The sequence below is a fragment of the Meles meles genome, chromosome 19, assembly GCF_922984935.1.
Source record: "Meles meles chromosome 19, mMelMel3.1 paternal haplotype, whole genome shotgun sequence".
Lineage (NCBI taxonomy): Eukaryota > Metazoa > Chordata > Mammalia > Carnivora > Mustelidae > Meles > Meles meles.
In genome coordinates this window covers 51,488,021-51,512,851 of record NC_060084.1, presented here as the reverse complement: position 1 = coordinate 51,512,851, position 24,831 = coordinate 51,488,021, and the positions used below count along the sequence as shown (strand labels likewise).

Sequence of the window (24,831 nt, the reverse complement as noted above, 5' to 3'; positions counted from 1 at the left end):
GACTGCCACTTTCTGAGTCTATTCCCCCAGGCTCAAGTGGCAAATGCCCTCGGGGAACAGGGGAGGGCAAACAGGTTCACCTGTGTGCTTTCCTTTCCTTTTTTTTTTTTTTTTAAGATTTTATTTATTTATTTGACAGAGAGAGAGATCACAAGTAGGCAGAGAGGCAGGCAGAGAGAGAGGAGGAAGCAGGCTCCCTGCGGAGCAGAGAGCCCGATGTGGGGCTTGATCCCAGGACCCTGAGATCATGACCTGAGCCGAAGGCAGCGGCTTAATCCACTGAGCCACCCAGGCGCCCCTGTGCTTTCCTTTTCTTAGGCATCACCCTCCAGCCAAGCTCCTCAGTGCCTTCCGGATTTTGTCCGGGCTTCGTGTAACATGCCTGTGCCACGCTAGCCCCAAACCCTGCTCTTCACGGCCAATTCCAGAAGTGCAGGAGCAGTATCTGGGATATCTATGAGCATATACTAACTAGAGGCATGGAATTCTCTTTTAGTCTCTAAATTCTTCCTTCCAGAACCAGTTTTTTTCATTTAGCTTGTGGTCTCCTGCTGCAGGATTTTCTCCATTGGCTGTCATTTTTGCATGCTTAGGTAGAATGAGGCAGTTAAAAAGCATAATCCTTGTGTCAGACTTAGCGGACAGGCTGCCTCTGGGTTATCAGGCCAAGTTTACCTATAGACTGAGAAAATCCTCAGACACAAAAATAGGTCCTATATTTGCCTACGCAGAAAATGCCCAGCTCCTAGGCATCCCGAGGGCTGAAACGGAGGACAGCCATTCCAGGCAGCAATTCTAGAGTTTGCTACACTCGTACTTGCAGCTGTGGTCTTGAACCCCTTTGGGGTTCTGTGAGGCTCACTGGCTTCCTTCTCAAGGGGTCACCAGCCTGAAGTGTCCTCACCCTCTGGAAATGGCTGGAATCTCAACTGCTGATCGAAGCTCTCCTGGTCTTTTTTTTTTTTTTTTAAAGATTTTATTTATCTGACAGAGAGAGAGATCACAAGGAGGCAGAGAGGCAGGCAGAGAGAGAGGAGGAAGCAGGCTCCCTGCGGAGCAGAGAGCCCGATGCGGGGCTCAATCCCAGGACCCTGAGATCATGACCTGGGCCGAAGGCAGCGGCTTAATCCACTGAGCCACCCAGGCACCCTCCTGGTCTCTTGTTAATCCTCCACTGACACTGGCAGGCAGGAAGTAAAAATACTCATGAACTTGCTATCATTAACCACAGGCCCTTTGCACTCCCCACCTTGTGCAGCTGCTCTGTGGCATCCCATCTCGTCCCTCTGCAGCTTGTGCTCCTGGTTCATCTCCTCAGCCTTTCCCTGCTCTCCCAACTCCGACGACAGCTTCCCTTTCACACAAACCTGCGGCTCCCACTGAGCAATAGTGTCTGGAGCCCCACCCGGCCAAGACAAGGGCAGGGATGGCCCCACAGGGAATGTGTGGCAGACATTAAAAAAAGAGGAGGAAGGAAATCACAAAGCAATCGAGAATCCTAATGGAGGGAATCCTTAGAGAGCACCTCCTTACCCATTTTAAGCAGGTCTGGTGTAGTGTGGATAGGTCCAGCCTTAGGTCATCATAAAGCCCAGGTCCTTGGCAGGCCCCGGGACAAAAACTAAAGCGGGGCTATCAAGAGTCAGGTGACGACCTTGGTGGGGGAAAGACAGGAGGAGCAGTGAAGAAACCAAGGTGCTCATTATCAACAGGAAATTAATTTTATTTTTAAATCTGAGGGGCCTGAACAAATAAGGAGACTCCTACCCTTGGCTGGCAAACTTAGGTGGTGGCCAAGGTCAGGGGAGAGGATGACAGCAGGGGGTGGGTAGGAACACGTCCAAAACAAAACAGGGGGAGGCCCTCATCACTCTGGTGCGGCCTCCATCAAATACCCGTTCTCCGGAGCAAGATACCCATCACCTCCCTCAGATTCCATGTACATGTCTCGGCTTTCGTTGCCCAGACCCTCCAGCCCGTTGTCCTGGCCGCCGCCACCCCCACCTCGGGCCTCATCCCTGCCCCGTTCGCCACCCCGCTCCCCCCGCTTGTGCTCGCGATCCCGGTCTCGGTCACGGTCCCGACGCCGCTCCCGCTCGCTCCGGTGGCTCCGACGTCGTTCCCGGTCACGATCCCGGCCCTTCTCCTCTGGACCATCAGGGCCGTCAGGACCCAACTCCCCAGGAGGCCCATCGTCAGGAGGCGCATCGCCGGCCTCAGAGGGCTCTGCCATGTCACCACCACCTCCGCCACCACGCAGCTCCTCCTTGCGCTCCCGCTCCCGTCGTGCCCGTTCCCGGCTCCGGCTACTTCGCCGCTTCCGTTCCCGGTCCTTGTCCTTGCTACGCTCCCTGGAGCGCCTCCGCTCCTCCTTGTCGCGACTTCGTGACCGCCGCCGCCGGTCCCGAGAGCGGGAGCGTCGCCGTTCTCGCTCCTTGTCTCGCTCGCGGCTTCGTTCCCTGCGCTCCCGCTCGCGGTCCCGGTCTCGGTCCCTGTGGGGCAGCGGGGAGGGGCCGGGCCTGGATGAGGTGGGCAGAGGTTTGTGGCAGGGCTCCCCCACGTGACCGCCCCCATCCCAGGAAACCGGCTGCCCAATCTTACCTCTCGTCATAGCGGGAAGTATCGTCCCGGCCGGAATGCCGGATGTTCACGTCGGCCCCGCCTCTTCTGGTCCCACCGAGGCCACCTCCTAGGGTGGGAGCAAGCGAGAGAGGGTCAGTCTGGGCAGGGCGCTGAGGGAAGGGAAATGGGCACCAAAGAGCGAAAGGAAGGACTGCAGCCACATTAGGAGAGCCAGGCTTTACAGACTCGCGAGGACTTTCACAAGGTGCCAGCTGGGAAACACCTGCACTCAGACTCCAAAGCGCATGCCCCAGCCTCCAGATACCGCAGAGCCTCGCACACCCTTCCCACACAGCGGCCGCCTCACACCGCCCTAAGCCAGTAACTTTTTTTTTTTAAAGATTTAATTATTTGATAGAGAGCATGAGTGGGGTGGGGCAGAGAGAGGGAGAAGACAGACTCCCCGCGAGCAGGGAAGGGGCTCAACCCCAGGACCCAGAGATCATGCCCTGAGTGGAAGCTGTACACTCAACCGAGCCATCCAAGCGCCCCAAGCCAGTGACCCTTCAAACTGATCTGCCTCAAAGCCTCCAATGGCTTTGCACTGCCCACCTTTCAACTGGGGGCCCCAGTTCTTTACGTTCTGGGTGGTCTTAATCTCCTCACAGCCTCCATCTCCCTTCTGCCCCCGTCTGCGATCACTCATCTCTCCCTAAATCTCACCCTCCCTGGGGAGCTAAACTTACTCACCCTTCCCGTCTTAGCCGGAAGAGCACTTCCTCAGGCCTTCCCTGACCTGCCGGACTCAGCTGCCCTCCACTATACACTCACAGACCTTATGTGCACCTCCCGAAACTGCCGGGAGCTCATGTTTACACACCTGTGCGAGTTGAGGGGCGCCTGCCTTTCCCGGCAGACTCAGCACCGTCAAGGTTGGGACTGACTGGCTCTGCTCGCCGTAACCAGCACGTATTACAGCAGCCAGAAGATGAAAGTCTAGTGCTAGAGTGAGGAGACTGACCCAACGACTCCAAGGAGTAGGAGCGCACCTTCTGCACAGGGGAAAACAAAGTCACTTGCACAGGGCCTTGGCAACGAAGGTGCAGAAACGGGCTCGGGTTCCCAGCCGACTCCAGAACTTCTCCTCTCGTGCCCCCCTCTGCACCACTTGGACTGGAAGAAAGATTCAGTGAGGCAGGCCCGAGTTCCATATAAGGAAACGGCTTCTAGCAATGCCAGTGAAAAAGGAGAAAGACCGCTCGGAGAGCAAACATTCTAGCCGGGAGAGGCCACTGCCAGGCATCTGGAACATGACGGGCAGGGCACAGCACGGGCTACTGTCCCCCCTTTCAGGTCACGATCCAGCTGTGGATCCCATCATCTATCGGATGGCTTGCAACCAATATATTAAGAAAACAAAATAGAACAACAGAATATAAAATACTAGTACATATTCCCTGTAAAAAAGATAATTATTGTTCACAGAACTTTTGTTCTGGATGCTATTTTCCCAGATATATACTGGGTCAGGATGTACTGCTATCACCAAGTCTGAATGCCAGCTGAACTAGAAGACTCTGAGATTCCAGAATCCTACAATTGCAAATAGCACACTCTGAAAAACTCATGCCACCCCTGAGAAACAACAGCAGGGTAAGAAGTGCTCTCCTGTCTGAGGCTCAGCATGTGCATGTGTGGTCTGGGCCACCCAGGCCAGGCCAGGGTGAGAGTGATGGGGAGGCGGGAGAAGAGCAGCAGTCCCGCGCCCGCCTGAGGTGTCGGCCAGGGGAGGACCGCCTCTTTCGGAGAGCCGTCACTCACCCCCGCAGGAGCAGGTCCTTCACAGGCCTGAGAGGATGGCAGGACCGCAGCCCCAGGTCCAGGCCCCACGCTGAGCCCCTGAGATCCAAGCACCACAGGGCACAGAGATGCACCCAGGAGAAGGGGTAAAGCAGAAGTAGCAGAGCAGGCACCGGGCCTGTGCAGGGAAGCACAGAAGAGACCAGTCTGTGGGGACAGCAGGCAAGGTGGACGCGGGCCGCAGGGACGCCAGGGGCGGCTCTGGGCAGCTCTAAGGCCCAGCCACCAGGTGCACGGGAGGCCCATCACACATGTCTGGGCTCCAAGGGACTCCCAGGATTCTTTCCGAACAAGGCCCTTTGTGCTTTAAAAACCCCAAATGCACTTGTAACACTTGCAACCAAACTGACCTTGACTGACAGGCTTAGTAACAATCAGAGACAGACAGAGGCTGTCCACGTCTTGCTCCTGACTAGAAGCACAGTACACAGCTGGTAACTGATGAATAAACAAAGGAGTGAGAGCAAAGACTATATGAGTGACAGCACGACCTTCCTGAGCCCGCATGCCACTTGCCAAGCTAGGCATCCTGTGAACTCAGTGAATTCTGCAGTTACCCCAACTTTCCAGAATCAAGGGAAATGAGGCAGGAAGAAGGGGAAATGCACCAGCTAATAAGGGCATAAGCTGGTATCTGGTCCCAGACTCGCCTCTCCAAGCCAGTGCTTCCGCTCATCAGTGACCCAGAATGAGAAGACACCCACCAGGAAGGGTGATGGTGACAAGAGGAGCCGGAGGGAGGGGAGGATGTGATGAGCAGCCAGGCAAGGCAAAAGAGGAAGGGAAGACAGGAAGCAGCAGAGGGATGCAGAAGGGAGTCAGGCCCACTGGGGCGCAGTCCCAGCAGAAGTGCTCACCTAGCCGCCGGGGCCGCCAGCCCTTCACAGTTCGGCCCCTCTCCACATCCACAAGGACTCTCCTGCCATCAATCTTCTTGCCGTCTGCGTGCTTGTAAGCGGCTGCAACAGACGTGGGAAGGGGGGGAGGGGGAGGAGTCCCCAGAGGGTCCTCTAGTCAGGACAGGGCCCAGCTCTGTGGCGTCCCCACCCGCACGTCCCCATTAATGCACTCTGTGCGCACGCGCACACACACGCACACGCCCACCAGACAGCCAGGCAACTGACAGCCAGACCAACCCTCTCCCAAACCAGGAGGGGCCTGCTCCATCTTGGCACCGGTTTATCACCCCCCAATCACTACTGGGGGGGAGCAAGACCACCCCAACCACCACGCCCCCAGGCACCCAGGCCCTTCCTACTGCCATTCGACAGAGCAGCCCCCTCCTGCCCAGGCGGCCAAAGTTGCTGCAAAGAAACTGGAGGTTAACTTAAGGCTGGACTCTGCTGTGGGGGAGGGCTCCTCCACAACCCCAGGCATGCACCCTAAACCATCATGCTGGGGCAGGAGGCCCAGCTGGGCCGCTCTGCACCCCAGTTCACACCGGTTTTCCTTTTTGTTTTTTTTATGTTTTTTTGGGGGGAGGGGGCGGAGGTGAGCGTGGGGGGAACAGACATCAGAACAGAAAATGAACCAGAAAAGGGTGGGAGAAATCTTTAGGAGATGGCAGGGAGCAGAAGGGTGGGTTATGGTGCTCCCAGGGGGCCTGGAGGGGCCCCCTACAGCAGCTGGGGAAGAGGGAAAGTGGAGGGAGGCATGGGAGGCGTGCGGTGCTACCGACAATTCCTGCCTTACCTGAGCCGACTGACTGCCACCCAATCCCAGCCCCCATCCCATCTCTCCCTCCACACCCCCAGCTCAACACATGCTGGGAGGCCAACCCCAGCCGGAGCCTCTCAGGATGGGTGAGGAGTAGAGGGGGAGATTCGGGGAGAGGAGGCATGTTCCTGCTCTTGGGCAGGGCACAGTGATGGGCAGGCCTGATCCCCGGCCTGTCTCACACGGGGCGTCAGGAAGGCCAAAAAGGTCTCTTTCCCACCCCCAGCCCTGGCCTAGGGGGTTGTCCTCAACCAACCACAATACCCTGCCCCGCCCCAGCCCTCTGCCCCCCCAAATAACAACCAGAGGAAGAGAAAAAGGTGCCATTTACCGATGCCGGCCTTGCGGGTGTCCAAACCGAGCGGGATGGGGGGGGCTCGGCAACTCCTGGGGGCCTGGCGAGGAGGCGGGCTTCCCGGGGGGGGACACGGGACCGCTTACCTGGAGCCCCCAAGCTTACCTGAGCACGCGCACAGACCCCACACCCACCACCATGGGGTCAGCTAAAGCTACAGGGAAGGGAAGTGGGGGGTTCTAGGGAGCCACAGAGAGGGAGAGGAACCACATCTCCTGCACCACCTGGAGACAGGCAGAGGAAGTGGTGGGCCCCAAAGAAACCTCATGGAGGCCTTGAAAGACGGGGGAGAGAAGGATTAACGTCAAGTCTAGGAGCTGGTAAAGCCCGGGGACTAGCTTGTGGAATTTTTAAAAAGAAGGCTGGGGAGACCTTAGAGAACCTGTCCGCCCTTACCTTTCCCAGTAAAGTCCACACTAAACTAAGCACACGCCCCACCCCCTCGCAGCACATAGAAGGACTTTTCCACCTCGAATTCCACACTCCCTCCCACCACCTGCCACTCAAAAGGCTGGCACACAAGGAGACAGCCTGGGGGGTCCAGGAGATGGAGTGCTGCCCGTGATTTGAGGAGGAGGGGCCATTTGGCCCCCAAACCCAGAGGAGGGTAGTGGGGGAGAAGGGATTTAAGGACCGGGAACACAGTCAAGCAAAGGAACCCTGCTCTGGTTCAGTATCCCAAACCCCAGAAGAGGCCCAACCCAGGAGTACCAACAAAGAAACCATGTGACATGTGTACTTCTAGGCTTCTCTTTCTCTCCCTCTCTTAGGTCTCTAGACAGTGGAAGGGTCTTAAGTAAAATCTACAACACCTTCAGCTGCTTGCAGCCTGTCACTCGGTCCCTCCCACACCCCAACCCCCAATTCCATGCACTCTGCAGAGCCACTGGCCACCACAGCCCTTTGGCAGGCCTCAACCATGATAAGGCAGACAGAAAAGGGGCACAGCACCCTGAGTCTAGCAACCAAAAAGATTCTCCAGGGCCACCACAGTGACAGCCCCACAAAAGCACGGAGGCCAGGAGCAAAGGGTTGAAGGGTTCCACATGGAGCCCTCGCCCTAGTGCGCCCTGTCTGCAGTATTCCCGTAACCCTGCCGCTGACGCCATGAAGCCAGGTTAAGTCAGGGGTTGAGTGGAGCCCAACCGGAGAGGCTAGCTGCCTTTCCCATCAGGGCTCAACCTTCCCTTCCTGGGATCAGCAAGACTATCAGAGAGCAAATACGGACTGGGGGAAGGGTTGGCAGGAGGGACAAAGGGCACCCAAACAAGGAAAGGGTTCTGGGTGCGGGGAGGCTGAGGGGGCGACTGGGAATGGGAGGAGGGATGCCTCACTGCTCCTGAGCTGCCTGGCTAAGCTGGGCTGGTGTGCGGTGCTGAGTGATCTTACCCATGATACAAACCCTTATACCAACCATACACTGAGGTGTTGTAAGGGGAGCGTAAGCATCAGCTGCAAGCCAGCTGCGTGGTGGCTGCAGTGACAATAAGAACAGTCAATTAATACGGCGGCCCCTGGACACGCCGCAGCCCTGCCCGCCCCCCCCCCACCCGTCCCTGCCCGTGTGGACGCCGCCGCAGCCTCAAAGGGGGCTTTGGAGAGGTGGGGGCAGGCGCTAAGCACGCCTACCAACCCACTGCCCGCTGAGGAACAGGGTGGGGGGCCAGGGGCGGGGAGGCGGAGGGTCGGGTGGCCCAGCCCCAGCGCTGCTGAGGGAAAGAGAGGGCAGGTTCAAAGGCCAGTCCTCATTCCATCCTGGCCGCCCCCAATGCTGGTGGGGGGAATGGGGAGAGGCTCCCCAAACATCCGACCCCTCCCCCACCTCCAGCTGGCCCTAGCCCCCACCCAGTTCCCTCCTTGCCCCTGAGGTTCAACGTGTGACACTTACCTCCCCAGGTTCACACACACACACACGTTGTGGGGGGTTTGGTTTTTGTTTTTTAAAAAACACGTATATATAAAAAAAAAAAAGATATATCAGAAACAGAGGGAGGAGGAGGAGAGACATCGCTAATGTCAGGTTCGGCAGGGTGGGGGGTGGGGACAGACGGCGGGAAGGGGCTGGGCAGCAGAGGAGAGAGAGGGTCAGAGCGCAGGGCTCAGGCTGGGAGGTACTCACAGTGCATGTCTCGCTCATGTTCGTACTCGATGAAGGCGTAGCCTCGGGGCTTTCCTGACCGCTTACTGTAGACCATGTGTATCTGGGCGGGGGGCAGGTAGAAATCAGTTTTCAGACTAGGAAATCCCACCCCTTCAATCACCAGCCTGTGGGTGCTGCCAGCGACAGAGGCCTCAGACCCTCTCCCTGTCCTCAGGAGACCAGAATGACTATGGCTTTCACAGCACCGGGCTTGGCAGTGTGTGCGCAATAATCACCAGCCCTCGCTACAGCCCAGAGTGCTCACGGGACTTTTCAGTGAATTTAAGACATGTTGGTTAAACATAAAGCCTTCCTCTGAAACAGGAGTCAGCACACACATTTACACTTTTTCTCTGAAGGGCCAGACAGCAGCTACTTCCAGCTGAGTGCCTCAGGGTCTGACTACCTGACTCTGCCTCCAGAAACAGCAGCCACAGTCAACAGTGAATAAACAGGCTCGGCTGGTCACCCACAAGCCTTTATTTACAAACAGTAAGTTTGTAGTTTGCCTACTCACACCCTAAATCAACAGAAAGCAGCCCTTCCTGCCACCCAAAGCCAGCTCCGTGTTAGTGCACTCAGAAGGTGAACACAGGCCACGGCCTCTGAAGCCCCAAAGTAAAGGGACGCATCCTTGGGGCTGGGAGCCAGCCTTCTCCCTCCCCACATCGCACCCCAATTCGAGTAGCCAAAGCCCCAGTTCACTCACTCTTTTGATGGGTCCGTACACCTCAAACTCTCTCCGGAGCTTCGATTCTGTCGTGTCATAGTTCTATCAGGAGACAAAGACGACCTTAAGACAGAGAAGTGAGCCATCCCAAAGCCCTCAGAACATTCCAGGACTTAGCCTATTGTCCTTTGTCCCACACTCAAGCTCTTAGCAGCCCAGGGATCTAGGCTCCTCTGGCGCTCCAGGGGTGGGGAGCTGGGGACTCACCACTCTAGCCACAAAGAGAGTCTTGAAGGCATCACCCTGAGCATTGGGATCATTGTGAGGGTCCCCTGCACGAGAAGAACACAATGTGTAAGGACCGAGTGTCCACAGCCTCACTCAGCAAGACAGATACACACAGATGACAGAGGCCCGTTAGATAGAAGAAAACCGCTGGTAACCTGAGATCTTGGGCATGCTTCCCTCTCCAGCTGCCCTAGAGCACAGTGGCCCTTCTACGAGTAGTCAGTTTAGGCTGACAGGGGAAGGGGGGAGGTTGACCTCAAGCTGACTGGGCGGGAGCACCCTAAATGCCATTCAGACCTATACACGCGAAGGCTCCAGTCCCTTCCAGGGGAAGACTGCGCATCTCTGCAGCTGGATCACCACTGGGTGGGGGGGGGCGGGCGGCGGGCTTTTCCTCCCTCACCTGCAGGGCCGCACTGCCACCCGATGGCACAGCTTGCAACTACAGCCCATGCGAAAACCTTAGCTCAAAGGCTGGGAGAGGGCCCCAGAGAGGCAGAGCGTTGCTTTCTTCCCTCTGTGCTTTGGCCTCTATGCCTCAGGGAGAAAGCCAGGGCACAAGATACTGATCAGATTCTCCGCCCACAAGGCCACGGAGGAATAACCATTTCTACAGGCAGGAGCCAAATCTACTACAGAACCCATTCCAGAAGGGATTCGGAAGGCTCAGGCCTGGGAAGAAGTCCTTTTCAGACTATGGTGACCCAACCCCACACGATGACCCTCGACTCCCGCCAGGGCCCCAGAGGCACCCTGCCCAGTGCCCAGCGGAGGCGGTTCCTCCATGACACAGTGCCGCCCTCAGGAACGACCTGCCGTGTTATAGGGGAACAGGAGAAAAGGAACGTTAATAATTCACCACACAAATCATTAGGCCCCGACACTTTGCTGGATGCTGAGGATTCCTCATCTTGCAAATGCAAACAAAGCCAATCCCTGAAGTGTGGAAGAGGAGGAAGCATCAGAGCAGCAAAGAGGCCAAGCCCGGCTTTACACCCCAGCCTGACCTCACGGGCCGGGGGTTCTAACTACCAGGCTCCACACTGAATGTCCAGGCACCGGCTTCTCAGGAAGATAGTCCAGGTGTTGCAAGAAGCCAGCGAAATAAAGTTCCAGATCTGTTTCCTGTGATTCTACCCTGCAAGTGCAAGGTGACTTCAGAGAATTTACTAAAAACCAGGGGACCGAGCCCACATTTAAAGGAGTAACTACCTGGAAACTGATGGCAGCCTTTGAAGACAACCCCATCTTTGTGCCTGCCCCCCTAAGCTGCTCACCCTACGTCACCCCTCCACGCTGTCATTTTCTGTGCCCTGGTCTCTAGGTCTGCAGGCCGCTCTCATCCACTCATCTAACAGGTACCCATTAAGGACTAGCGAGTGCCTGGAGCCGTCGTTAAGTGTCCAGGATTTCACAGCGAACCGGACCAAAAGAGAGTGCGCCCTCTTGGAGATCAGGCACAAATGCAGGGAGGCTGACCGTCAACAAGGTAAGGAAACCATTTAGTTCTATCAGACAGTGACAGACCCAGGCAGGAGAGCTGTAAGTGGAAGGTCAGGAAAGACCTCAATGGGATGAGGGCATCTGACCGAAGACCCAGAAGTCTCAGGGCAGCAAAAGGAAATGCACCTGCCAACACCAGGCAATAGATGGTCCAACAGGTGCAGCAGGAATGCAGCAGAGGGATGGCCGACTGCTGCCTGGGGGAGTGGAATTCCTGGAGGGCAGCACCGCAGGTACATTGCGGCAGGCTCTGTGGTTCCTGCTTCCATGAGGGGCCCATGAGTGTGACTAAAGGCAAAAGCTAGTGCAGCCAGCCAAGAGTACCCCTGTACCTGAAAAAAGAACGTCAGCACAATGACCGTGGCAGAGAACTAGAGCTGGTCAGCAGGTTACCAGTGAGCGCTCCATCATGCTGGCAGACAAACTGTGCCTTTGGGAAATCCTTGGCTAAAGGGCTCATCGAGGTAGAACCCAGAGCAGGGGCTCAAAGAACTGTCCTGTGTGGTGGGGAAACCTCATGAGACTTTTGGGTCGAGGGGAAAGTATCTCAGAACTACAGTAAGGGGGCGCCTGGGTGGCTCAGTGGCTTAAGCCTCTGCCTTCAGCTCAGGTCATGATCTCAGGGTCCTGGGATTGAGCCCCACATCGGGCTCTCTGCTCAGCAGGGAGCCTGCTTCCCTTCCTCCCTCTCTGCCTGCCTCTCTGTCTACTTGTGATTTCAAAAAAATAAAATCTTTATAATTAAAATTTAATAATTTAAATTTTAAAATAAAATGTAAAATTTAAATTTTAAAATAAAATTTTAAATTTAAATAAATTTGTTAATAATTAACTAAATTATCAAATAATTAATTATTAATATTTAAAATATTAAAGATTATTAATAAATAAAATCTTTTTTTAAAAAAAGAACTCTCAGTAAGCATACAGGCCTCAACAAGCCTTGATTTTCCTTGTTTTAAAAATATGAGTAATAACCCCTGCCATGCCTCGAAGCTGTGAGAAATCAATCATAGAACGCAGACCAACTGCTTTGGAAAGAACAAGGTCCCCTCGAAGGGCAGCCATTTACTGTGATGAGGCACAGCATGCTTCAGCAGTGGGAACAGAGGCTCTCCGATAGACACATAAAAACCCTAATGTACTTGATCCATTCTTTTTTCAATTATGCAGAAGTCCAAACATGCAGGACTGCAGAAAACAATACAACGAACTTAGAGTAACCAGCTTTAATTATCAACCTTGGCCACATTCACTTCAACTGCACCCCAATCCCACTGAGGTATTTATTTTTTTAAAAAAGGGTTTGTTTATTATTTGACAGAGACAGAGAGAGAAGGAACACAAGTAGGCGAAGCGGGAGAGGGAGAAGCAGGCTTCCTGTCGAGCAGGGAGCCTGATGCGGGGCTTGATCCCAGGACCCTGGGATCATGACCTGAGCCAAAGGCAGACCCTTAACCCACTGAGCCACCCAGACGCCCCTCACTGAGGTATTTTAAATCAAACCCCAGATATACCATTTCCGCCTTTAACAGAGACTTTTAAGAAACCAGAACCACCATACGGTTAGGGCACCTTAACACGTTACTTCCTTAACTAAAGACCCAATACTCAAATGCCAATTGTTTCAAAACCGGATTTTTAGAGTTAGCTCATTTAAATCCGGATCCAAACAAGTTACACCCACACCATGTGGCTGACAGAACTTTTGATTCTTTAATCCATACAGTCTGGCTCCCTGCCAGCCTCCCTTGTCATTTAACTGGTTAAAGAAACTGTTACAAGTTTGTTGTCTACAATTTCACACATTCTGAATTTGGCTGACTGCACCTCTGTGGTGGTGGTGTCATTTAACGCAACAAGACCCCATTCCTAAAGGGGGGAAAATAACTTCCAGGGGGACAAGTGATTTACCCAAGATCACCTGGCTTCAGGGGACAGAATCGGGGTTAAAACCCAGTGTTAAAGCCCGGGGTTAAAGCCCTGTGCCTTAACAACGGAGTGAAAAGACTCCCGGACTAACCAGGGCCAACGGTTCCGTGTGCCAGGTTCTGTGCCAGGCCGGGGCCATGGAAGTGAGCAAATCCTATCCAAACCCGGCTCTCTCAAAGCAGTAGGGAAACTCCAGTGGAGAGAGATCCTCTTCAAAAACCCCACGCAGACTGAAGTGAGCAACCTGCAGTGGGTCTCGGGGCTTTCAGCACACACGGGGACTCCACCTGAGCAAGAAGTCACGGAAGGCTTCCTTGAGAAGTCACAGCTGAACGGGGATACAAAGGGCTGCTACAAATAAACCAAGGTGCCATCACAGACTGGGAGAACAGTCTGGGCAAAAGCCCAATGACAGGAGACCTCCCGGCAAGAATGAGGCATAAGGAGAGGCAGCTGTGGCTGGAGCCTGAGGGGAGCATGGTGCCCCATGCTCCCAGTGTCTGGAACACTGGGCAGGAAAGAGACTTTGGTCTTTATGCCAAGAGCAAAAGGAAGCTGTTAGGAAAGGTTAGAGTCGGGGCACCTGGGTGGCTCAGTGGGTTAAACCACTGCCCTCAGCTCAGGTCATGATCCCAGTGTCCTGGGATCGAGCCCCACATTGGGAATCCTTGCTCAGCAAGGAGCCTGCTTCTCTCTCTGCCTCTGCCTGCCACTTTACCTGCTTGTGCTTGCACTCTGTCTCTCTCTAAATAAATACAATCTTTAAAAAAGAAAAGAAAAAAGCAGAGTCATACTTAAAAGACCCAAAGAACTTGGTGGAGACAGAGATGTAGGGAAACCAATTAGACTGTTACTGGGTGTGTGGACAGGTGGGCACTTGGGTGGTGGCAGACATGGAGAGAAGGATCAGATGTGGGACAGAGAGCAACAGGGACAACTGCGATGACAGGCTGGAGAAAGGAGAAACAAAAGTGTTAAAAGCAGTGGGTGGCCCACGATAGAGAGCATGACTTGCAAGGCCACACGGCCATGTTCCATTGAAGAAAACATCCAAGGAGACCAGGTTGGTGGGAGAAGGAAATTCTGAATGCGGTTCGGACACTGAGTCTCAGATACCTTTGAGGCGTCTGAGAATGGCAAGAAAGCAACTGCAGTGAGTCACTGCTCAGAGTGTGCTCAGAGGGGCTCAGCCGGTTAAGGCACGCGACTCTTGGTTTCAGCTCAGGGCATGATTTCGGGGTTGTGAAATCGAGCCCTGCGTGACGCTCCCTGCTCAGCTGGGTTCTGCTTGGAATTCTCTCCCTTTGCCCCTGCCCTCAGTTCACATCCCCCCTCTCTGAAATTAAATATCTATTTTTTAAAGTCGGGGGATGGGCGACTGGGTGGCTCAGTGGGTTAAGCCACTGCTCTCAGCTTGGGTCGTGATCCTAGGGTCCTGGGATCAAGTCCCACATCAGGCTCCTTGCTCAGCGGGGAGCCTGCTTCTCTCTCTGCCTCTCCCTGCCACTCTGACTGCTTGTGTACTCTCTAACAAATAAATAAAATCTTAACAACAACAACAACAACAAAAAAGTTGGGGTGCCTGGGTGGTTCAGTTGGCTAAGTGTCTGCCTTCAGCTCAGGTCATGATCCCAGAGTCCTGAGACTGAGCCCCACAATGGGCTCCTCGCTCAGCAGGGAACCTGTTTCCTCCTCTGCCTGCTGCTCCTCCTGCTTATGCTCTCTCTGAAAAATAAACAAAATCTTTTTTTTGGACAGAGAGAGAGAGATCATAGAGAGTCAGGCAGAGAGAGAAGGGGAAGCAGGCTCCCTGCTGAGCAGAAAGCTCGATGCAGGGCTTGATCCCAGGACCCTGAGACCATGACCTGAGCCAAAGGCAGAGGCTTAACCCACTGAGCCACCCAGGTGCCCCAAATAAACAAAATCTTAAAAAAAAAAAAAAAAAAAGGTCAGGTATCTGCATAATGGCCCTGAGGAAACATGCCTCTCCAGGAAATAAGGTCCAAAGAGGCATGCTTCACCAGCCTCACAGGTATAGAAGGAAAGCCCAAATCTTCTGACAGTAAAGCCCTTCTCTGACAGAGCCATGTGAGGCTTATGTGACCCTCTTGTGAAGTCTGGTTAATGGCTACAATGTATCTGGTTTTGTGTCCCAATTCCTCCTGTACCTGCAAGGGATGGAAAACTCCCATGGTCAAGGACCAGAAGTGGGGCTGTAACTGCCTCACTGCTTCAGCCCGTGACACCAAACTGGGCTGTGGCAGCTCCTCCATGTGCACTCCCCACTGGAGTGAGCCCAGCCCAAGGTCTCAAGGCTCCCTTCCTGCCAACCCAGACCCCATCCTAAACCAGTGTTTGGCCAACTCTGTGAACTAAAAAAGTGAACCATCCCACCTTCCTATATTAGAGTCCTGGGGTGGATCAGTGGGAGACAAATTCAAGAGCATCTGAAGAAGAGATGGGAGAAGAGAAACTTACACATTTTTAGCTCTGTCTCCACTTCCTGCTGTCGCCGCTCAATCTTTTCTCGTCTCTGTCAGAAGAAAGGTGGACAACTGAATGCAGACAGAAGTGCCCTGATGTCAGGGAACTTCCTGGAGAAAGTAGCAAAAAAAGATGTGGGGCCAACAAGCAAAAATGACGTACCTTTCTCTCCATGCGTTCCTCCCGAGTTTCTGCTCGAGTTGGGGGAGGGGCATCTCGAGGGTCCTGGGAACAAGAAGAGAGGTGACAGGGTGGGAGGGACAGAGGTTGCAAGGGACACCGATCCAGAAAACAATAGGCACCTCAGCAACTCACTGCCCCTCCCCCGACACACACAAGCAAACACGGGACAGTTCCCAGGCCAATGGAAGTGAGGGAGTGGCAAAGATCAAAAACACGGGTGTGTGGACAAATGCTATCCACAAACCGCTGCTGGTCTGTGACAAGAGAAGTACAGAAACTGGAAGAATTCAGAAACTTCTATAGCAACCAGAAAGAGCAGCTTTACACCCACCGAGCTTAATAAAAATTTGATCTTTTATTTATTTATTTTTTTAAGATTTTTTTATTTATTTGTCGGGAGAGAGAGAGTATACACAAGCAGGCAGAGAGGCAGGCAGAGAGAGAGGAGGAAGCAGGCTCCCCGCCGAGCAAGGAGCCCGATGCGGGACTCGATCCCAGGACCCCAGGATCATGACCAGAGCCGAAGGCAGTGGCCCAACCAACTGAGCCACCCAGGCGTCCCTTGATCTTTTATTCTGTAGAGCAGCTTTACACCCACCGAGCTTAATAAAAATTTGATCTTTTATTCTGTAGTCTTTCTTTAAAGGTACTGGAAAATCAAAATCATTCGTTTGTACATACAAACATCACCCTGCAAAAGATTTGTCCTCTATCACAGAAGGCGATCAGGACCAGGGTCGAAGCAAAAGGAGCTGACAACACAGTCCAGAAGCAATAACTGGACACCTTCTGACGGCCAGGGTAGTTCTTGAAGGGCTCACCAACCGCTCATTAAACTCTAACTGCCACATGACATGCGCCATCTAGGGTGCCACTGGCCTGCAGCCATTAAATTAGTTTAATTAGCTAATAACATTTCCCCAGGACCGGTTCACCAAGGGTGGCAAACCCTACTGAAGAACCAGTCTCCTGTTATCTCTCCTCTACCTTCAGTGGCCCTTTCTCACTTGACACAGAACTGGCCGCCTGACTTCTGGCTGTGTGCCAGCCCTTCTCAGGTGTGCTCTGACCCACCTCTGATGTTGTCACCCGCAGTTTACAAAAGAAAAGACGGAGGGAGGCCCAGAAGCCCAAGCCACGTATTTGTGTTTACCCTGCAGCTGCAGAGCTGAAAATCTCAAGCCCATATGAACACCATCCTATTGATAATAAAACCGGTGACCATGGTAACACTGATGATTGCTGACTACTTGATGTCAAGCCCTGTACCGAGTTTTGCAGTTAATTCCCTGCCAATATTGTGAGAAAAATACTACTACCCCTTGCTAAAAATGAAGACATCAACTAAGAGAACATAACACTCGCCCAAGGTCAGTCACACAGCTGGTAAATAGTGTGAGCCGAAGATGGCCTGACTCCAAAGCCTGAATCCTCAACTACTAGTTCCCGAGTTTTCCAAAAAACAAACAAAAAACCCCTACAAGGAATACCGTATCAACCCTATTTAAGACAAAGGATCGGAAAAAGTGAGTCCCAAAATGGCCAGAAACTGGACTCCCAAATCCAGCTCTGCAGCCCCCTGAACCCAAACCATTCCCAGTCTGCTCAGTGAACTCACCTCAAACTCTCGAATGTAGGGTGCAATGCCACAGTAAGGTTGGTTGTGGTGTTTTTCATGTGGCAGTTTCTCCAAGGGTGGCAGGTATGGGATAGGGTCACGGGGAGCAAAGAGGGCCAGAAGGTTGGGTGGCAGGAACTGGGTCATCTTGCCAAGTCTGAGAGCAGAAGCAGGACAGGCTTAAGTTAGGGTGAACGGGTACTGATGAGGCCCCTACCGTCCCCTGACTCCCAAGAAAAGAGAGATCCAGGGACAAGGTCTCAGTATGAAAAAAGGTTTTGTAAGAACACGGGAGTGATCCTAAGGCTTAGTCTGAATAAGAAACCAGGAGAGCGCAGTGTGAGGGCGGGGCAAAGCCGCTCAGGGAAACAAAGACTGAAAAAGACTTTCTGAGGAGTTAAGGGGCAGAGTCCCGAGCAAGGGGCAGTGGGGCTGAGAGGTTCCCTGTAAGCGTGCCGGGGCGGGAGGTGGGGGGAGGCTCAAGGATCCTTACAAGGGAGGCCCCCCCCCCCCACCCTGGAGAACAGGTTATGGGGGCGGGAATCGCAGGAAGTCCCGGATCGAGGAAGAGGCTGAGAAGCAACAAGCCCCTCGAGCCAGGGGCTTGTGGGTAATAGATCTAGGACCCCCCACAGACGAAAGGAATTGTGGGTAAGGGTCCAGGCCGCCGAGGAGGCGAGAGAGAAAAAAGAAACACGCCGAAAGGGCCTGTGGGTAAGGGGCCGCGGGAGAGCTGCGGGAAGAGGGCCCAGGTGCCCAGAGGACTCTGGGTAAAGGGTGCAGAGAGGTGCGGTGGCGCGGGAAAAAGGCCCGGCCGCGGGGAAAAGACTGGGGCCCACCGCAGGGGGTTGTGGGTAGCGGCTCCACACCCGATGAGGCCTCTCAGTCACACTCACCCGCCGCGCGGCGCCCTCCTCGGCCTGGCGACGGTCCGGGGGCTCGCGGCGGCTGCGGCGGCCCCTCAGCAGCAGGGACTCCTGCTCTGGCTTCGACTCCGGCGGCGTCCGCGTCCGTCTGCCTCCGTCGCCCGCCCAGCGCGCGCACCAGGCCGCAGCTCACGAGCCCGCGCGGCCTCGGCTGGCGACAGGAGCAAGGGGTAGAACAAGTCGCAAATCCCTCCGCCGTCCGCGCTGCGCACGCGCCTCTCGATTAAGTACAACCCACACACACACAGACACACAGGGACCCGGCGCCGGCGCGGGCACTGCGCACGCGCCGGGTACTTCCCCGCCCCCCCGGGCGCCTTAAACTCCTGTGCCGCGGCGGGCTGCAGGCCGCAGTGCGCACGCGGGTAGCGCACCCGGCAGGAGCCCTGTCCGTCTTGTGCTCACGGTTCCAACCGTTTCTAAGCGCGAGACTCCTCGATGCTCCGCCCCTTTCTCCTAACACACTTCCCGGAACTTGTACGCATGTCTGTGTTGTCCTACACGATAAAATACCCCTCCGCCGCCGGGCAAAGAGTCCCAATGCGAATGGTGTCATTACGTTGAAGTCTAACCTGCTAAATCAGTAACTGGTCTTCCGGCGGCTAGTGTATGCTGGGCACTGTTTGGGCTGTGCAGATGTAGTACATGACTAAGGCGGTCTTTTTCCTCTTGGAGCTTACATTTTACTGGGGGAGACGATAAGACATTTAAAAGGAATAAATTTCGGAGAGGGGCTTGGGCAGTGAGAGTGGGACTGTTTTAGAAAGGGGATAGTGGAAGGTTCGTCTGGAGAGGTGAAATCCGATCCGGATGGAAGGGAGATCTAGACGAGTGAGCAGCAAGTGCAAAGGCCCTGATTTGGGACAGTTAGCAGGAATCCCAAGTTGTTGGCCGTGAGACCTGAGAGCTGGCAGCTGTGTTACTTAGGACCCTGTAGACCTGTAAGGAGTTAAGTGTTGTAGAAGTTTTTCAGATAGATGCAATGGCCTGTTTAATAAAACTACGGCAGTTATTACAAAATTTAACTAATTTCATGGTTCAAGAAACATGTAACATGAAAGCACATACTCTAAAAATATCTTGACATTTGTTTTATCTATGTACGTATGTGGAACTCTGCCATATTTTTTGGATCTTTTCTGTGATTCTAAAATTATTTCAAAACAAAAAGTTTAAGGAAAAGGAAGCTAAACCTGCTTTATTTTTCAATTAGCAATAATTGCGCCTCGGATAAACCTCATTGGCTACGATACTGCCACTGCGCAAAGCTAAACCTGCTTTATTTTTATGTGTTTTTCCCGTACCACGCGCAAGTAATTACTGTTGCACATCACCTCTGAATGCGTTAGCGGGTGCCTCCTAAGAATAAGGACCTTTTCCTGCATAACCACAAAATTATTTTAACCCCTAGGAAATTTTCCAGCCCATATCCAGATTTTACCAGATGACCCAAGAATATTTTGCTTTAACCCAAGCCGGGAGCCAGTCAAGGTTCACACATTGCATTTGGTTGCATTGCTCTCTTTTAATATTGGATACACACACGCACACACACACATGCACACAGACACCTCTTTTGTTGTTCTTGGGTTTTCCCAGAGTCTGGACCGGTTTTCAGTAGAATGTCCCACATTCTGGGTTTGTCTGATTGTCTCCTCATGGTGGTTAGTTTGTTCCACTAACCCTGTTTCGCCTGTAAAATGGAAATTGAATCTGAAGTTTTGAATAGGTTGAAGTTAAGCATTTTTGGCAAGAACATTTCCCTAGTAATACTGTGAACTTTATCTTGCATCACACTTGAAGGTCCAAAACATGAGATGGTCCCAGTGTTACGATGCTGAGTTTGGCCACTTGGTCAAGGACATAAATGCCAGATCTCTCCTTCTAAGGGTACATCGTCCCCTTGGTAATCTGGGTGGTAAAACTTTGCCACCATGCGAACACTCTGTTCCCCAGCCTATCTCACTAGCCATTGGGAATCCTTGCCTGCAGCTGAGTATTACATGAGAGAGAGGGCAGATTTTATTTGAAATGAAAGAGGAAGTATTTAAAGGGTTTTGATCAGGAGGACATACATTTTTTTTTAAGATTTTATTTATTTATTTGACAGAGAGAGAGATCACAAGTAGGCAGAGAGGCAGGCAGAGAGAGAGGAGACCTGCTGAGCAGAGAGCCCGATGCGGGGCTCGATCCCAGGACCCTGAGATCATGACCTGAGCTGAAGGCAGCGGCTTAATCCACTGAGCCACCCAGGTGCCCCCAGGACATACATTTTTAAAAGATTTTTAAGAGATTGCTTCATGGGCTATGGACAGAAAGAATGCAGGGAAGGGACTGAAGGAAAAACAGGGAGATGGTTAGGAGGATGCATTTTCCAGGGAAGGGATGGTGCTTTGGACTGAGATGGTAGCAGTGGGATGGAAAGAAGTGTTGGGATTAGGGATATATTGTGAAGGTGGAGCTCACCCAGAAAAAATAACTCCTAGGGCCACCTGGGTGGTTCAGTCAGTTGAGCATCTGACTCTTGGTTTGGGCTCAGGTCATGATCTTGGGTTGTGGGATCGAGCCCCACATCAGGCTCCCTGCTCAGCACAAAGTCTGCTTGAGATTCTTTCTTTCTTCCTCTCCCTCCCCCCACCCCTCCCCTCCTTTCTCTCTCTCTCTCTCTCTCAAATAAATAATAAAATCTTTTTAAAGATTTATTTATTTATTTATTTGACAGAGATCACAAGTAGGCAGAGAGGCAGGCAGAGAGAGAGGGAGGGAAGCAGGCTCCCTGCTGAACAGAGAGCCCGATGTGGGGCTCGATCCCAGGATCCTGGGATCAGGACCTGAGCCAAAGGCAGAGGCTTTAACCCACTGAGCCACCCAGGCGCCCCAATAATAAAATCTTAAAAAAAAACAAACAAACTCCCAGGTGGGACGCTGGGCTGCCTCAGTTGCTAGAGCATGAGACTTGATTTTCAGATGGTGAGTTCAAGCCCCACCTTAGGTATACAACTTACTTAAAAAACAAATGAAGCCAAACCAAAAAACTCCTAGAGTAAATTAAGGAGATGAATAAATGCAACATGGGATCCTGGATTAGACAACAAAGGAGAAAAAACAGTTGTGGAAAATCTGTGAAATTCAAGTAAAGTTTGTGGAATGATTGGTTAATAGTATTGTATCAATGTTAATTTCCTAACAAATAATGGTACTATGGCTATGGAAAAAGACTTTTGCAGATTTTTGTGAAGGATATATGGGAACTCTGTGCTATGTTTGCAACTTTTCTGTAAGTCTGAAATTAGTTCAAAATGCCACGTTTGAACATTTTAACATTCACTTATTGAATAAAGGATTAAGTCCCAATCTACCTCTCAGCACAATGTAGATGCTTGCCACAGTGTTGCTGCCATTAACTGATGCCAGAACTCTTCACCCATAACTGGAATTAGAAAGTGTTGTTAAAAAGAAAGACACTTGGACACCTGGGTGGCTCAGTCGGTTAAGTGTCTGCCTTCGGCTCAGGTCACGATCTCCAGGTCCTGGGATGGAGCCCCGAGTCAGGGTCCCAGCTCAGTGGGGAGTCTGCTTCTCTCTCTCTCTCTCTCTGCCTCTTGCCCTACTTGTGCTGTCTCTCTCTCTCATATGAATAAATAAAATCTCTTTTAAAATGTTCTCCTGTGAAAACAATTGCTTATTTGTTATTTGGTCAAAATTATGGTCCCATAAAGAACAGTGGCTCCGTTTCAATAAATATTTTTGAGATGATTGTCTAGAAAGCCACATTATGCAAATCAGCTTGTGACCTTGCTGAGTATATGAACTGGAAATTCGGATACATTCAAAATTATGGCTTTGCTAGGGATGCTTGGGTGGCTCAGTCAGTTAAGTGTCTGCCTTCAGCTCAGGTCATGATCCTGGGGTCCTGGCATCCAGTCCTGCATTGGGCTCCCTGCTCAGTGTGGAGCCTGCTTCTCTCTCTGCCTGCCGCTCCCTCTGCTTGTGCTCTCTCTGTGTCAAGTAAAATCTTTTTTAAAAAAAGATTTTATTTATTTATTTGACAGAGAGAGAGATCACAAGCAGGCAGAAAGGCAGGCGGGGGAGGGGGGGGAGAAGGCTCCCTGCTGAGCAGAGAGCTCAATCCCAGAACCTTGAGATCATGACCTGAGCTGAAGGCAGAGGCTTAACCCTCTGAGCCACCCAGGCGCCCCCAAATAAATAAAATCTTTAAAAAATATATTACTTGTGATCTCTTTCTGTCAAATAAATAAATAAAATCTTAAAAAAAAAGGAAAAAATTAAGCATCCACTTATCATACAACCCAGCAAGCCCATTCTTAGCTAATTATTTAGGAGACCTGAAAACATGTTCATACGAAACCATGTACACGGATTTTTATTACAGCTTTATTCATAATCGCCAAAAAACGAAATAGAACTCAAATGAATGGAACAACAAATGAGCATCAGTCCATGGCTTGGAACAGTACTGACCAACACGATAAGAATGATCCTTCGATGCAGTATGCTGAGTGACAGAAGCCAGATTCCCCAGACTCTGGACTGAGGGATTTCATTTATTTGACATTTTAGGGAAAGCAAAACTGCAGGGACAGGGGTGGGAGTAGAAAACAGAGCAGTGGTTTCCAGGAGCTGGAAGAAGGGAAGCAGTTGACTATGAAGGGCAGGAGGCAACTTTCAAGGAGTGCCAGAACTTTCCTATGTTTTGATTTGCACTCGCAGTGATGTGACCGTGCAGATGTTGGCCGGAACTCAGAAGTGTACACCATGAAGGGTAAATTTTATTGTGTGTCAACTCAACCTCAATAAACGTGACAGAACAAAAAAGTTGGCTCCCCCAAATGTTCATTAATTATAGGCAGAAAATAACTGCAGTGGAGAAACCCAGCAGACACTACCCTAACCAAGTGATCCAAGTTTCCATCACCCGCAGTGAGACATATCACATGCCTCCGATATGACAGGATGAGAAGGGAATTTCACCTCTGTGGTATCCCCCACTCCAAAAAAAAAAAAAACCCTTTATAATCTCTATCTAGTCAAGATAAAACACCAGATAAACAGAGGTGCGGTCCACAACATAAATGACCAGTATTCTTCAAAAATGCTGAAGTCGTGGGGCGCCTGGGGTGTTCAGACGGTTAAGCATGTATCTTTGGCTCAGGTCATGATCCTGGGGTCTTAGGATCGAGCCCCGCATTGGTCTCCCTGCTCAGTGTGGAGTCTGCTTCTCCCTTCCCTCTGCCCCTCCTCGCACCCAACACTCTCTCTCCCAAATAAACAAAATCTTTTTTTTTAAAAAAGTAACAAATGAAGATATTGTTACAACATGGGAATGAAGGGAATGATACAGAGGAACGGGAGAAACTGTTTCCTGTTGCTGCTGTAACAAATTACTACAAATTTAGGGGCGCCTGTGTGGCTCAGTGGGTTAAAGCCTCTGCCTTTGACTCGGGTCATGATCCCAGGGTCCTGGGATCGAGCCCCACATCAGGCTCCCTGCTCAGCGGGGAGTCTGCTTTCCACCCCATTCCTACCTGCCTCTCTGCCTACTTGTGATCTCTGTCTGTCAAATGAATAGATAAAATCTTAAAAAAAAATTACAAATTTAGTGGCTTGAAACCAAGCATATGTATTCTCATTCTGTTCTGATCTACCACCAGGAGAGGGAGAAGCAGGCTCCCAGCTGAGCAGGGAGCCCCACTGTGCCAGTGTCCCAAGGAAAAGAGTGGGGCTGAGAGTTGCACGTGGTGTTCCTCCCAAGGTGGTTAGTTGGTTGGGGGAGTCACCAAAACCTGGGGACATGGTCTCCATGAGCTAGGGAGTGGCAAGATTCAGGATATATCTTGTAGGACAAGAAAGGGGTGTGTTTTTGGAAAAGACAGTCTAGTTACAAGTTAGGTTTTTATAGGATCATTTGTGGGGATATTGAAATTACTAGGGATTAGGACAGTAGCTTTAGAATGAAGAATAGGGGGGCGCCTGGGTGGCTCAGTGGGTTAAGGCCTCTGCCTTCGGCTCGGGTCATGGTCCCGGAGTCCTGGGATCGAGCCCCGCGTCGGGCTCTCTGCTCCGCGGGGAGCCTGCTTCCTCCTCTCTCTCTGCCTGCCTCTCTGCCTAGTTGTGGTTTCTCTCTGTCAAAAAAAAAAAAAAAAAAAAAAAAAAGAATGAAGAATAGGGAGCCAGGATCTAAAATCTTCCCTGAAAGAGCAGGAGTGGCCAGAGGGAAAGGGATAAGTTCAGCAGGGAAGGATGGGAAGTGTGCGTGGGTAGCTTGAGCTTCAAAAGAGCTGAGGGAGGGGGCGCCTGGCTGGCTCCGTAGAGCGTGCAACTTTGGATCTCTGGGTTGTGAGGTCAAGCCCCACGTTGGGCGTAGAGCTTACTCAAAAGAAAAAAAAGGTCCAAGTTGTCGACAGAGCAAGAACGGATGGTCTGGAAATGGCAAGGAGGAGCACCCATTGCAGAGAGGAGGGTGTAACACAAGGCGGCAAGAAGGAGGGGCCAGTTCACACAGAGTTCAGAGACCCACAAGGAGAGGGGTCTCTCTGTGGTCTCTGAGAATGACAGAAACATAGACATTGACAA

General features: G+C 52.1%; 1 protein-coding gene and 1 pseudogene across 4 annotated transcripts; both read right to left on the bottom strand.

Annotated features, from left to right (window-relative positions):
* Positions 1-1,699: 1,699 nt before the first annotated feature.
* On the bottom strand, positions 1,700-18,447 carry SNRNP70 (small nuclear ribonucleoprotein U1 subunit 70). Of its 4 annotated transcripts, none has more exons than XM_045987435.1 (10): positions 18,208-18,447; positions 17,312-17,468; positions 15,673-15,735; positions 15,505-15,559; positions 9,571-9,635; positions 9,343-9,405; positions 8,613-8,694; positions 5,280-5,381; positions 2,602-2,689; positions 1,700-2,492 (listed from the first exon to the last, which is right to left on the bottom strand). In XM_045987435.1, exons 2-10 carry the CDS (start codon positions 17,456-17,458, stop codon positions 1,868-1,870), a joined length of 1,290 nt encoding a protein of 429 aa, XP_045843391.1. In that variant the 5' UTR covers positions 17,459-17,468; positions 18,208-18,447; the 3' UTR covers positions 1,700-1,867. The 4 variants fall into 4 exon arrangements, with proteins under 4 accessions (XP_045843391.1, XP_045843390.1, XP_045843393.1 ...); XM_045987434.1 differs by having other exon boundaries at positions 1,700-2,519; positions 18,208-18,446; XM_045987437.1 differs by lacking the exons at positions 5,280-5,381; positions 8,613-8,694; positions 9,343-9,405; ... (3 more) ...; positions 17,312-17,468; positions 18,208-18,447 and adding an exon at positions 3,443-4,086.
* Positions 18,448-19,385: 938 nt separating this feature from the next.
* On the bottom strand, positions 19,386-19,507 carry LOC123931972 (annotated as a pseudogene).
* Positions 19,508-24,831: the final 5,324 nt, after the last annotated feature.

Coding starts and splice junctions, on each gene's coding strand:
- SNRNP70 (XM_045987434.1), bottom strand. CDS start 17,458: ATGACCCAGTTCCTGCCACCCAACCTTCTGGCCCTCTTTGCTCCCCGT. Junction 9,406..9,570: donor CTCTCTTTGTGGCTAGAGTG/GTGAGTCCCCAG, acceptor GTCTCCTGATAG/AACTATGACACGACAGAATC. Junction 2,690..5,279: donor CTGGCGGCCCCGGCGGCTAG/GTGAGCACTTCT, acceptor CTCCCACCCTAG/GAGGTGGCCTCGGTGGGACC.